We start from the raw sequence: 13,526 nt of genomic DNA, 5'->3' as shown, positions 1-13,526 counted from the left end.
TGAGTCGGGGGCTTTCCAGTAAGGATGCGATGAGATACATGTCTCTGGGGCAGGTATTGGAAAGCCCCCCCCCCCCGCGGTAGCCCCCGCCCCACTGGCTCGGCAGAGAGGTGGCGGGATGAGGGAGGCCGATGTAGCGTCTGTGATGGGCCCAGTTTCGGCTGGGGAAAGAGACGAGCTGCACAGGGCAGGGCTGCAGAGGGAGACGTTGCACTTTCTGTGTAAGTGGCACTAGCTGAGGGTGGAGCGTTGCCAATTACTAAGCAGAATATGGGCCAAGGAATGGGAGCCGCTCCGAGCAGCATCTGCCTCTCCCTGAACAGGGTCATCCTGCCCCAACACTCAGCCCCTTTGACCCTCCTGCCCAGCTCAGCACCACTGGTTCAATCCCGTACAGCCAGCTGCACAGGACGGCCCACCCCTTCCCCATCCCATCCTGTCCCATCCTAGGGGCCTGCAGGGCTGGATTTCTAAAGGGTGGGCAGCTTGGCTCTGGGTTTCGGCTCAGCCGGTAACAGAGACGGGGCCAGGAGCGCTGTTCTTTTCCAAACATCCCACCTCTGCCACCATGTCAATGCTGTTCCCCACTCCGGCACTCCGAGTGCAGAAAGTGGGGCCTGCAGGAGACCTTAAAATACATTGCCCCAGAGGCTTCTGTCTTAAAAACTCTTTCAAGGGCAGGGAGCCACATGAGCAGTCCAAATCCAGAGTGGACTGCAAGCCCTACCCAATTCCCTGGGGCTCTAGGATCGGGGGCCCAGGTTTGACTCCATCTCCCCTGCATGAGGAGAGGGCTGTTCATGGCAGCTCTGCACACATGCCTGCCTGGGGAGGAGGGAAACTGGGGCTTCCCTTGGAGTAAGGGGACTGCCCCATCTCTGCCCCCACCCCATGCGTGCGGTGTGGCTAGCAAGTCTAGTGTCCCCCCGCCCCACAGCCCATGACACCAGTGTGTGGCACAGGCGGCACGGAGCCGCCTGGTGCTGGTTTTACCTGTCTGGCAGGGCAGCTCTGGGCAGACGATCTGGGGATCTGGAAGAAGACCAAAGGAGCAGCTGGTGAGATGGCGCTGGCCCCACCCCAGGCTGTTGCAGCAGCAGGCCAGGCCTCCCACGCTGGGATGGGCGGGGAGGACACACGTGGCGGGGGCTGCACTCCGGCGGGGCAGGAGCCGGCTGTGCTGAACCACGTTCGGAGATTCACTCTCCGGCACGACGGGCCCACCCGTGCATCCGGGCCGGGCCGTGGCCCACGGGGGCACCATGCTGTGCACCAGACTCAACCACCCAGCGCACGCCCCCGCCCCCTCACTCGCCGCCAGTGGGGCAGACCTGGGCACAGCACTTCCTCCATGTCGTCAGTGAATTCCTCAGCCACCAGCTCCGAGAAGAGCTTCATCTTGCGGACCCGCTGCGGGTTGTCGCAGGCGATGGAGCGCAGGGTCTCGCCCTGGTCCGGCTGGTCGAACATGTCCCCGATGCCGATGGCGTTGACGATCACGTCCCCCTGGCAGAAGGCCTGCAGGTTGTCGTCATCGTCCCGTGGGTCGTGGCGCCCGTCCGTCACCACCACGGCGAAGACGCGGGCCTTCTCGCGTCGGCTCTCCTTGATGAGCTTGTTGTAGGCGAACTGCAGGGCGGAGGGTGTCCAGGTGCCCCCTGCGATCCACTCCAGGCCCTTCACAGCCTCCTTGAAGCTGGACAGCGAGTTGATGCGCTCGTCATCCATCCGGATGGCCTCAAAAGTCCCCTCGTGGCTGTATTGCACCACACCCACCCTGGCACCTGTGGGGAGACAGAGGGTCACGCTCGCCGGCCGCCCGCAGCTCCCCAGGCACCGCGCGCCACGTGGGCTGGTGAGGGCAGCATGGCAGCATCATGAGACAGCCGTGTGGCGCCACCACGCCGCCGCCGGGCCCCGGGACCTGCACTGGGAGCAGATGGGCTCTCCCTGCTCCAAGCTGGCGTTCCCAAGCAACCTGGGCCAAAACTCAACGCCAGCCACTCCCGCTCATCCAGCTGCTCAGCTTCTTGGGGCTGAGAGAAAACTCCCACTCCTGGCGCACGGAACAGCCCGCAGCGCAGCCTACTGTGGGACCTGTCCCTCCGTCCGCCTGTGAGTCCGCTTGCTCAGGAAAGGAATGTCTACACTAGCCCCCTACTTTGAACTAGGGAGGCTAATGTAGACATACCCTAAGAGCTAGGCCCAGCACAGTTGCAACGCAGCTTCCTCTCCCCACTTACAGCCAGGCCAGCCCCTCCTTGGGGAGTGAGGGGGTAGCTGTGGGGGCACTGCCAGCCAGGACACTACACTCCAGGTGCAGGATGTCCGACCGCCTGTAGTACACATTTCCCGCCCTCCTGAGCACTCTCTGCCCCCCTCTGCTGCTGTCCTGGGGCTGCCCAGACAAGCTCCCTTCTTGTTCTTGCCTGTCAGCTCCTGCACTGACCCCTGCCGCACCGGCCAGTCTGTCAGAGCCGCTTCCAAGCCCTCTCTGCGCATGGCAGCGCTCCTGAGCCTGGCAGGGTGTGACGTAGTGGGGGTATCTGGCTGATTCCTATGCTGGCTCTGTGGTAACCCCCACTGGCTGCTGTCGGTACCACGGCCCAGCAAGACAGGGGATGAGTCATTATGCAAAGAGGGTCTCTCAATCTGTCTGACCAGCTACCCCTCAGGGAGAGAAACAAAGGAAGGTGGAATGCCGGCCCTGGCTGGGGGGCAGGGCTGGAAGAGAGTGGGTTAGTTTCTGGCTGGGAGCATGGAGGAGACAGCCTAGGGAAGGAGCTGGGGAGTGGGCTGGGATTGTAGGGCCCAGGCACCCCCCCCATCTCAAAGGGAGGCACTGAGGCCTCTTAGCCCCAGTTCCTGTAACCAGATGACATCTGTGCTGTGCTGTATCCTGGAGAAGCAATAAACTCCCTCTAGTCTACTGGCTGGTGGAGTCTGTTCATGCCACTTCAGGGGTGCAGGAGACGGGGGAACCCCAATGCGCCGTCACACAGGGCCGACTGCTGCCCGCCCCTGGTTTCACTGGGCCCAGTGCTACTGTGCGAACGCAGCCGCCGTTTCCTGGCAAGTGACGCTCGCTATTCCCCCGGGAGCCAAGGGCAGGAAACGGAGCCTCCAGGTATCAACAGGAGCCCGGGGCTGAGGGGAGGGGACATGAGAGCGGCCCAACGGGCTCAGAGCTGAGGTCCATCTTGCCAGGGGGCTGTCTGGCCACAGTGGCCAGTGCCGGGTGTGGCGGCGCGTCGGGGACCCCCGACCCTGCACCCGTAGCAGCAAGATGAGACTCTGCCGGCCAGGAGAACAGGGGGGTTTATTGCTTCTCCGAGGTAGAGCCCGGCCTGGGTTCCACATGGGCATCGGCATGAGGGGCCAGCAGCCTCAGACCCCTTGGGGTGGAGTCCACAGGCCCCCGAGCCTCCAGTACTCAGACCCCGTGCAGAGGGGTCCACAGGCCCCCGAGCCCCCAGTACTCAGACCCCGTGCGGAGGGGTCCACAGGCCCCCGAGCCCCCAGTACTCAGACCCCGTGCGGAGGGGTCCACAGGCCCCCGAGCCCCCAGTACTCAGACCCCGTGCGGAGGGGTCCACAGGCCCCCGAGCCCCCAGTATTCAGACCCCGTGGGGAGGGGTCCACAGGCCCCCGAGCCTCCAGTATTCAGACCCCGTGGGGAGGGGTCCACAGGCCCCCGAGCCCCCAATACTCAGACCCCGTGCGGAGGGGTCCACAGGCCCCCGAGCCCCCAGTACTCAGACCCCGTGGGGTGGGGTCCACAGGCCCCCGAGCCCCCAGTACTCAGCTTAGTCTCCTCTCTTCATGTTTTCCAGCCAAGACTGCCCAGGTCTCCAAGCCCCCCTCCCTTTGTCCAGACCCCTTCCCTGGACAGGTGAGACCTGGTGGCTGGCAGGCGCAGGCCAGGGAGCCGTCCAGCAGGCGAGCGACTGTCCCGGCAGGCAGAGGGGCTGGGCGACAGCAGCCACCTCTCCCCACGGGCCCAGCCTGGCTCAGCGCCCGGCCTCCCCCCAGGGGCTCCTCACCCGTCTCCGACTTGGGGTCCTTGGCAATGGAACCCAGGCGGCTGACTACGTTGATGACAAAGTTCTTCTCCAGGGAGAAGTTGGTGTAGCCGATGCTCTCGGAGCTGTCGATGACAAAGACGATGTCCAGGGCACCGCAGCGCTTCTCGCAGTCTGGGGGGAGAGGAGCGGGTCACGGGGCCAGGCCCGCGGGGACAGCCCACAGGGCAGGGCAGGTCCCGCCACATGAGAGCGGGGGGAGGGGAGAGGGGTAGCACAGGGACACAGCGTGGGGGAAGGCAGGGCATGGGCAGTGCGGAGGGAGGGGGCAAGGACAACACAGGGACACAGTGTGGGGGGAGGCAGGGCAGGGGCAGTGCTGGGGGAGGGGACAGGGACAGTGCAGGGACACAGTGCGGGGTGCAGCGGGGCGGGGGCAGGAGCAGCGTGGGGGGAGGCAGGGCGGGGGCAGCGTGGGGGGAGGCAGGGCGGGGGCAGGGGCAGCGTGGGGGGAGGCAGGGCAGGGGCAGGGCGGGGTGAGGCAGGGCGGGGGCAGGGCGGGGTGAGGCGGGGCGGGGGCAGGGGCAGCGTGGGGGGAGGCAGGGCGGGGGCAGGGGCAGCGTGGGGTGAGGCGGGGCGGGGGCAGGGGCAGGGGCAGGGCGGGGTGAGGCGGGGCAGGAGCAGGGGCAGTGCAGGGGCTCCAAGCAGGCGCTGGCTCAGAGCCACGGTGCTGAGCGTTGGACTCACCACAGCAGCCGCAAGTTTCTCTCACGTAGGTCATCACGTCGCAGTCCTGCCAGCAAAACACAAGGCGCACAGCACTGGTGAGAGCCAGCCTGCCCCCAAGCACGTCCGGCCCACGGCCTGCCTGCCCCTCTGCCCTGCCCCCGGATCTATGGCCAGGCCGGCCACTGGGCTCAGTCCCAGGCGCGTTGGGCTGCAGGCGGGGCGAGGCTGGAGCAGGGCCTGGCGCTGGGTCTCTGTGTGCAGGGGAACCCTCCTTCCCTGGGGTAGGGGTCAGACCGCGGGGAGTCAGCTCTACTTACGGTCAGGCCTGGATCTCCACGTGGGCCCGGGTCGCCCTGTGGGAAGAGCACAGCAGTGTCACGCCTGACCCTGGGACATAGGGATGCCACCGCTCTACGCCCTCCCACCTGGCGTCGCTCACTCTGCCCCACCCTCGCCCACTGTCACCGGGGGCTCCGGAGGGGGTGAGATGTCTGGGCTGGGGTGGGATCTGGGTGCAGGAGGGGCTCAGGGTGGGAGTTGAGTGTGGGAGGAGACTGCAGACTGGGATGGGGGTTGGAGAGTGGGAGGGAGTTTGGGCTGCGGGGTCCCAGTGGCACTTACTGTGGCTCCCAGGAGGTGGCCTCTAGGTCTCTGTGGCCCTTAGCTTTAGGGGCAGCCGGGGCGGCTGCGTGTGATGCCCTCGTGCAAGGACAGCCAGGGAGGCTGGCACTGACCTGGTGCCCTCAGGCACTGCCCCCACAGCTCCCATTGGTCACAGTTCGGGGCCAATGGGAGCTGCGGAGCTGGCACTTGGGGCAGGGCAGCGAGTGGAGCCTCCCTGGCCCATCCTTCGTCTCAGGGCTGCAGGAACCTTAGCTTGCCTTAGCCCCATGGGACTCTGCCCCAAGGTCCAGACATGGCTAGGAGCTGGCCCGCCAGGGAGCGCCCCGGGCCGGTGGGGGGAGGGTCCGAGCCCAGACACCAAGCGAGCGGCAGCGCCCTGGGCTGGGTTGGCGGGGCGGGAAGGGGACCGGAGCAGGGCTCTCAGCCTAGACGCTGCAAACACATGTGGGACCAGGGAGAAAGGCAGCGGCTGGGCGTGAGCGATGGGGCAGCGGCGCAGGATGGTACCTCGAGGCCCGGTGGGCCAGGGTTGCCTCTGGGGCCAGGCTCGCCGCTGGGGCCGGGGTCACCCTGGCAAGGAGAGAAAAGAGATGAAAGATCAGGGCCGGCACGGTGCCCCTACGCCCACAGCAGGAGCAGGGCAGGGATGGCAGTGGCACTGACAATGGACTTACCGACTCCCCTGGGTCTCCTTTCCCTCCCGGAGCACCTTTCGGTCCAAAGTCGCCCCTGCCCCCCTGTGGAAAGGAGGGAGTGAGGTGCAATGGCAAGATGCTGTGTGTGGCTGTCACCCCCAGCGCAGCCAGCGCCGCCACCCCACGGCCCGGCCCGTCAGCCCCTGCATGCCCAGCGCCGCCACCCCACGGCCCGGCCCGTCAGCCCCTGCATGCCCAGCGCCGCCACCCCACGGCCCGGCCCGTCAGCCCCTGCATGCCCAGCGCCGCCACCGCACGGCCCGGCCCGTCAGCCCCTGCATGCCCAGCGCCGCCACCCCACGGCCCGGCCCATCAGCCCCTGCATGCCCAGCGCCGCCACCCCACGGCCCGGCCCATCAGCCCCTGCATGCCCAGCGTCACCACCCCATCCATCCCTGCATGCCCAGCACTGCCACCCCACAGCCTCCCCCTTCTTCCACTGCATACCCAGCACCTCTGCCCTGCTTGGCCCATCCGCCCCTGCACGCCCAGTACGCGCTTCCACACGCGAGCGCACACGTGCACACCCCTACCTCTGGACCAGGCGTTCCCTTCTCACCCTTGTCGCCCTGGGAAGAGACAGGAGAGGGTTAACTTCAGTGTGGGGCTGGACAGCAATTTGCCTGCCTGAGCCCACGGTGAGGGGCCCGTTTCAAATGACAACAAGAGGTCGGTGGCCTGAGCCCCTGCAGCTCCCTGGCCTTTCGTGGGACAGCAGGGCCCCAGTGCCCCTCCCAGCCCTGCCAGCAGGGCCTCCAGCCTGCAGGAGGTCTCCAGGCACGTGGCTAGGGGCTGCCTGCCGTGCGCAGGGCGATGGGGGGAGCGCACATCGCTGGACCCTGCCCCACTGGGCTGGGCTCACCTGCCCGCCTCCAGAGACATGCACCAGCCAGCATCCTGGCCACGCAGGGTCCGGCTCCCTGGGCAAATCTGGAGCCGGCTGCTCCTGGGCCGCCCGGCCTTCTGCACAGATCCCTGCCCCATCAGGCAAAGTCCGGCTTCCTGCATGGCATTCCCAGGGCGGGAGGGGCCTTCCGGCACGACCCGGCCTCCCTCCTCACTCAGTGGCGCAAGGATGCTCGTCCGGCCCGGGTCCCCGCTGATTTCCTCCGCAGCCCATGGCTGGGACAGCGGCGTCTCCCTGCCACGGCCTCCTCCCCCGCCCTCCGCCTCAGCCCCCTACCGGGAGTCCGCGGGGGCCAGGGTAGCTGAAGCCAGGTCTGCCTCGGTCTCCCTGCGGAGGGAAAGGAAGAGGGGTGAGGGGCGCAGACGCCGACCCGCGGGCTGCCGAATGGGGTCTGCCCTGCCCCAGCAGGCACCCCCGGGCAGCGCGCGGGCCCTGGCAGCTGGCGCCCGGGCAGCCAGTGCGTGAGGCAGCAGAACAGGGCGCAGAGAAGCCAGGGGCAGCAACTGCCTCAGCACAGACCTGGCATGGACAGCACCAGCCTGCGGGAAGGGCAGGGCAGGGCAGGGCCACCTGCAGGGGCGCTGGGACAGGGACCACCACCTCCACCAGCTGTCACGGGGCCTTGAGCTGGGGAAGGACTAAGCCAGGGCTGGGGAACCTACGGCCTGTGGGCTGGATCCAGGCTGTGGTGTAATGCGCCCGGCCCGTGGCTCTGCTTTGGCTCCAGCGCCTCGTCCTGCTCCGGCCAACCTGGGGTGTGCCTGCTCCGCTCCGGACGGGGCTCGCCCCTCCTGGTCCGCCCGCCCCGCTCCCTCCCCCATCCCGCCTGGTCCGCCCGCCCCGCTCCCTCCCCCATCCCGCCTGGTCCACCTGTCCCGCTCCCTCCCCCATCCCGCCCTGCCCAGGGGGCTCGCCCCGCCTGGTCCGCCCGCCCCGCTCCCTCCCCCATCCCGCCCTGCCCAGGGGGCTCGCCCCGCCTGGTCCGCCCGCCCCGCTCCCTCCCCCATCCCGCCCTGCCCAGGGGGCTCGCCCCGCCTGGTCCGCCCGCCCCGCTCCCTCCCCCATCCCGCCCTGCCCAGGGGGCTCGCCCCGCCTGGTCCGCCCGCCCCGCTCCCTCCCCCATCCCGCTCTGCCCAGGGGGCTCGCCCCGCCTCGTCCGCCCGCCCCGCTCCCTCCCCCATCCCGCCCTGCCCAGGGGGCTCGCCCCGCCTCGTCCGCCCGCCCCGCTCCCTCCCCCATCCCGCCCTGCCCAGGGGGCTCGCCCCGCCTCGTCCGCCCGCCCCGCTCCCTCCCCCATCCCGCCCTGCCCAGGGGGCTCGCCCCGCCTCGTCCGCCCGCCCCGCTCCCTCCCCCATCCCGCCCTGCCCAGGGGGCTCGCCCCGCCTGGTCCGCCCGCCCCGCTCCCTCCCCCATCCCGCCCTGCCCAGGGGGCTCGCCCCGCCTGGTCCGCCCGCCCCGCTCCCTTCCCCATCCCGCCCTGCCCAGGGGGCTCGCCCCGCCTGGTCCGCCCGCCCCGCTCCCTCCCCCATCCCGCCCTGCCCAGGGGGCTCGCCCCGCCTCATCCACCCGCCCCGCTCCCTCTCCCATCCCGCCCTGCCCAGGGTGGAACGAGGCGTACAGATAGTTCGGAATAGGAAGCCAAGTCCGAACTATCTAGTTCATGCCGTGAGTAGCTGCGGGCACGGAGTCTGCACTAGTGGACATTTAAAAATGGCGGCGCCCGGCAACATGCAAATGAAGCCCAGGAAATTCAAATCCCAGGCTTCATTTGCAAGTTCGTATGACTACATTAACCACCCTACTTCGAACTAGGGTGGTAGTGTAGACATACCCTGAATGATTTCCCTGCGGGTTGGTGGCAGGGACAGGTTCCCGCCCCTGCCTAAGCCTGCGTCCCGGCTGAGGGGTGGTTGAGAGCAGGGGCGGGGCTCAGAGGGGCAGGCAGGGGGTGTTTGCTGCCCATGGAGCGCTCCAGCAGCCCTACTGCTTTCCCTCTCTTACCTTCGGTCCTGGGGGCCCCGAGTCGCCCCTTGGGCCCATGTCGCCTAGGTCCCCACGAGATCCCTGCAAGACAGCACAGGAGAGCAGGGTCAGGTGCTGGGGCTGGCGTGTGGGGACACTGGGGGCGCTCTAGCACAGCGCAATCCCTCCCTTCGGCGCTACTCAGACCCCGCCGGCCCATGCGCCTGATGCCCTGCACGAGCGGGCTCTCACCCACCAAACCCCGGCCCCAGCGCACTGCTGGCCAAGCCACTGGGCCAGGCCCACGGGAGGCCCACGGGTGGAATAGAGCAGCTGCAGCCAATGCTGGATGGGGTAGGGGGGTGGATGACTGTGCCGCACTGGGGCTCTGGTCAGTCCCACGCTGATCCGCAGTCACTGGGAAACTTACCGGCCTGCCTGGCTCTCCTGCGGCTCCTTGTGGGCCTCGTGGGCCCAGCAGCCCTCTGTCACCCTGCAGAAGAAAGCCAGAGACGGGTCAGCACATGGGGCCGGAGCACTGGGCACCTTTGCCACGAGGGTCCCGTCTCCCCAGGACGCTCTATGGGCTGGCACACCGGGAGAGCTCAAGTGTTCCTGCCAGCGGTCCGGCCGTGGGCTCCTCCCCAGACCTGCCGGGCAGCCCCGGCCACCAGCACTCTGTCTGTGGCGCTGTGGGAGGGGGTGGAGGGCTGAAGACCCAGGCTGCATGGCCGTGGCCTTGGTGGGGCAGAGGGAAAAGTGGCTCTGGGCACGGCGTGGCTGGGAGCCCTGGTGCGAGGGAGGCGGGCTCAAGGGTCACGCAGCAGACGGAAATGGGAGGGGTTACATGCTACGTGGACGCAGCTGAGCCACCCTGCACGGGCTGGGGAGGGCTCAGTGGCCAATGAACCGATCCGGCTGTTCTGCCTTACCCTGACTCCTTTGCTGCCCACTTCTCCGGCCAGGCCCCTGGGCCCCTCGGGGCCAGGGTCTCCCTGTGGGAAGGAAACGGTCGTATGAGCCTCTCCCCAGCCGCTGCCGGCCACGTCTCAGCCACGTGGGGCAGGCGCCAGCCGTCCCAGGAGGGCCCCGCAGCCAGCCCCTTCCCGCGGGGTAGGAGCCCCAGCTGCCTGCACTCGCTGCAGCCTCCATCGCAGCCCTGCCGGCTTGGTCCCCTGCTCTGCCCTGCTCTTGTGTCTGTCCGGAGGCTGCAGCAGGGTGCGGGCCAGTTCTCCCCCCATGAGAGGCGCCCCTGCCCCGTGACTGCAGAGCCCCATCTGGGCAGGGTTGGGGGCTCTCCCTTCTCAAGCCCCAGGCCGGCCCTCCCCGCCCACTCCAGCGCAGCCCGGCCCAGCCCAGTCCTCCCCCCTCCCCGCCCACTCCAACACAGCCCGGCCCAGCCCAGTCCTCCCCCCTCCCTGCCCACTCCAGCACAGCCCGGCCCAGCCCAGTCCTCCCACCTCCCTGCCCACTCCAGCACAGCCCAGCCCAGCCTCCCTCCTGTGAGCTGGGGCTGGGGCTGGGGCTGGGGAGCCTGGCGCAGCCCCCTACTCATCCTGCCCTCCCCAGCCCAGCCCAGCCAGTCACAGAGCAGAGAGTGGGGCCCCTGGGCAGCGTGGCTGCTCTCTGCCCAGCCCTTACAGAGCCATAAACCCGCACCCGCTGCCCTGGCACTTACCCTCTCGCCCTTGGTCCCAGAGGTCCCTGGGCTGCCCTTCGTCCCCGGGTCCCCGCGGCGCCCCTGTGCACACAAACGCCAATCAGAGGTGGGAACAGCCCAGTGACCCCCCCCTCCCGGCTCCAGTCGCTGCTCCGGCCCCTCCCTGGCAGCCCTGGCACATGGGAGGAGCAGAGGGCATCCCAGGCTGGGCCCGTTTGCCCTGCCGGCTCCCAAGGGGCTGGACCCGATTGCCCCGTGCGCAGTGCCTGGTGCGGGGGTGACCCCTACTGGCCGGTGGCTGTAAGCACTGCCCAGCGGGGACGCCCTGAGTCCCAGCACGTAGCCCATGGCCTGTGGAGGTTTCTCACGTGGCCAGGGGAAGGGGTTTGACAAAAGGGGGGCTGTCCGGGGGGGGGGGCATGGTCGGTGGCTTGGGAAGGGGCAATCTGACCTGGCAAACAGGAAGAGAAGGGGCTAAGTCGGATGCTGGGGGCTCGTGTCCCCTGCCCCAAGGGGTCTGAGGCTGCCGGCCCCTCACGCCGATGCCCACGTGGAACCCGGGCCGGGCTGTGCCTCGGAGAAGCAACGAACCCTCCGTTCTCCTGGCTGGCGGAGTCACACCCTGCTGCGGACGGGGTGCAGGGTCGGGGGTCCCCGACGCGCCATCACACCCCACTGGCCCCAAAGGGCAGCCAGGAGGGAGGGGAGGTGGCTGGGGGCGGCACATTGGCTGGGTGTTTCTGCTGAACTGTTAACAGGGGCGTGGGCGAGGCCTCGGTGGGCTGCAGAGCTAATGCAGGACTCAGGCAGCTGGGCGGGTCTCTCGGCCCAGCGGGAGTCCTGGCGGGGGGCTGTGGGCAGGGTGGCGGGGATGCCAGGCCGTTCGTGGCCTGGCCAGCTGGTGCAGGCGTGCGGGTTGGCTGCCAGGTGCTGGAGCTCACCGGCTCTCCCCTGGGTCCGGCTGGTCCGGGGTTGCCTTGGGTTCCCTTGGTGCCGGGGACCCCGGGGGAGCCATTGTTGCCTTTAGGTCCCTTGGCAAAGGAAACACACAGTGAGAGGGTTGCAGGAGCACCCGCCAGTCACCCTGCCTCCCACTCCGCCCAGTCCCCCACCTCACCCCCCAGGCTGCGCCCCCAGGTCCAGCCTCAGCAGCACGCTCCCTTCTCCCCCTAGCATGGGGCCACTGGGCTCCGCAGCCCCCACCCCAGCAGCCTGGGACTGTGACGGGCCCCTGGAGAGGGGCTCTTGCCCCATGCCCCAGCCCCCTGCAGCAGCTGGGCGGTGCAATCCGGGGCGGGCCTGCAGGGACACTGAGGCATGGCTGGGAGCCCTTCTGGGCTGTGATGCAAAACTCCTGGCACACCTGCCGGGGCCGGCCCATGGGCAGCTGTGGGGCGGCGGCTGGGCAGGCGGCCCAAGGACGAGATGGGAGCAGAAGGGCAGAAGCAAAGCAAGGGAAGCAGCCCCCACCCGGTGCCAGGCCGCAGGTCCCCCCGACCAGGCTACACCCCCCCCCACCCGGTGCCAGGCCGCAGCTCCCCCCGACCCGGCTACACCCCCCCCCACCCGGTGCCAGGCCGCAGGTCCCCCCGACCCGGCTGCACCCCCCCCCCCCCGTGCCAGGCCGCAGGTCCCCCCGACCCGGCTGCACCCCCCCACCCGGTGCCAGGCCGCAGCTCCCCCCGACCCGGCTACACCCCCCCCCACCCGGTGCCAGGCCGCAGCTCCCCCCGACCCGGCTGCACCCCCCCCACCCGGTGCCAGGCCGCAGGTCCCCCCGACCCGACTGCACCCCCCCCCCCCCCCCCCCCCCCCCCCCCACCCTGTGCCAGGCCGCAGCTCCCCCCGACCCGGCTGCACCCCCCCCCACCCGGTGCCAGGCCGCAGCTCCCCCCGACCCGGCTGCACCCCCCCCCACCCGGTGCCAGGCCGCAGCTCCCCCCGACCCGGCTGCACCCCCCCCACCCGGTGCCAGGCCGCAGGTCCCCCCGACCCGACTGCACCCCCCCCCCCCCCCCACCCTGTGCCAGGCCGCAGCTCCCCCCGACCCGGCTGCACCCCCCCCCACCCGGTGCCAGGCCGCAGGTCCCCCCGACCCGGCTGCACCCCCCCACCCTGTGCCAGGCCACAGCTCCCCCCGACCCGGCTGCACCCCCCCCACCCTGTGCCAGGCCGCAGCTCCCCCCGACCCGGCTGTACCCCCCCCCCCACCCTGTGCCAGGCCGCAGCTCCCCCCGACCCGGCTGCACCCCCCCCACCCGGTGCCAGGCCGCAGCTCCCCCCGACCCGGCTGCACCCCCCCCACACCTGGTGCCAGGCCGCAGGTCCCCCCGACCCGGCTGCACCCCCCCCCACCCTGTGCCAGGCCGCAGCTCCCCCCGACCCGGCTGCACCCCCCCCCCCCACCCTGTGCCAGGCCGCAGCTCCCCCCGACCCGGCTGTACCCCCCCCACCCTGTGCCAGGCCGCAGCTCCCCCCGACCCGGCTGCACCCCCCCCCACCCGGTGCCAGGCCGCAGCTCCCCCCGACCCGGCTGCACCCCCCCCGCACCCGGTGCCAGGCCGCAGCTCCCCCCGACCCGGCTGCACCCCCCCCCACCCGGTGCCAGGCTGCAGGTCCCCCCGACCCGGCTGCACCCCCCCCACCCTGTGCCAGGCAGCTGGTTCCCCCCAACCTGGCTGCACCCCCCTCTGCACCAGCCCGCCCCCTGCTGCAGCAGGTGAGATTTCCCTTTGCGTCCCAGCAGCCCATACCCCCAGTGACTGAGTCGCCGTGAGCAGCAGGTGGAGACTCTCCGGGGGCCACAGACCCCGCCCGCCCGCTGGGAGCCCCACCCCTGTGCAGTCGCAGCTGCCTGGCGGCCCCAAGGCAGGGCACCAGAGCCCCATGGCCACTGGGCCGCCTGCATGTGAACAGGGGTCCGGAAG

The 13,526-nt window shown here is 69.9% G+C and overlaps 1 protein-coding gene across 3 annotated transcripts in view; it reads right to left on the bottom strand.

Annotated features, from left to right (window-relative positions):
• The window catches only part of COL6A2 (collagen type VI alpha 2 chain), a 36,749-nt gene that overhangs the window by 7,002 nt on the left and 16,221 nt on the right, over positions 1 to 13,526 (bottom strand). For all 3 annotated transcript variants that reach the window (XM_075934123.2, XM_075934121.2, XM_075934122.2), the window contains exons 13-26: positions 11,541 to 11,630; positions 10,618 to 10,680; positions 9,872 to 9,934; positions 9,370 to 9,432; positions 8,979 to 9,041; positions 7,254 to 7,304; positions 6,604 to 6,639; positions 6,050 to 6,112; positions 5,883 to 5,945; positions 5,069 to 5,104; positions 4,770 to 4,815; positions 4,044 to 4,196; positions 1,332 to 1,784; positions 994 to 1,032 (exon numbers count right to left, since the gene is read on the bottom strand). In XM_075934123.2, the coding sequence (XP_075790238.2) occupies positions 994 to 1,032; positions 1,332 to 1,784; positions 4,044 to 4,196; positions 4,770 to 4,815; positions 5,069 to 5,104; positions 5,883 to 5,945; positions 6,050 to 6,112; positions 6,604 to 6,639; positions 7,254 to 7,304; positions 8,979 to 9,041; positions 9,370 to 9,432; positions 9,872 to 9,934; positions 10,618 to 10,680; positions 11,541 to 11,630 (1,282 nt within the window). The remainder of the gene's footprint in view (positions 1 to 993; positions 1,033 to 1,331; positions 1,785 to 4,043; positions 4,197 to 4,769; positions 4,816 to 5,068; positions 5,105 to 5,882; positions 5,946 to 6,049; positions 6,113 to 6,603; positions 6,640 to 7,253; positions 7,305 to 8,978; positions 9,042 to 9,369; positions 9,433 to 9,871; positions 9,935 to 10,617; positions 10,681 to 11,540; positions 11,631 to 13,526) is intronic.

Source organism: Pelodiscus sinensis, chromosome 7, assembly GCF_052426305.1.
Source record: "Pelodiscus sinensis isolate ZL-2025 chromosome 7, ASM5242630v1, whole genome shotgun sequence".
NCBI classification, from domain to species: Eukaryota; Metazoa; Chordata; order Testudines; family Trionychidae; genus Pelodiscus; species Pelodiscus sinensis.
The sequence above is the reverse complement of the archived record's forward strand: the minus strand, read 5'-3'. Positions and strand labels throughout refer to the sequence as shown.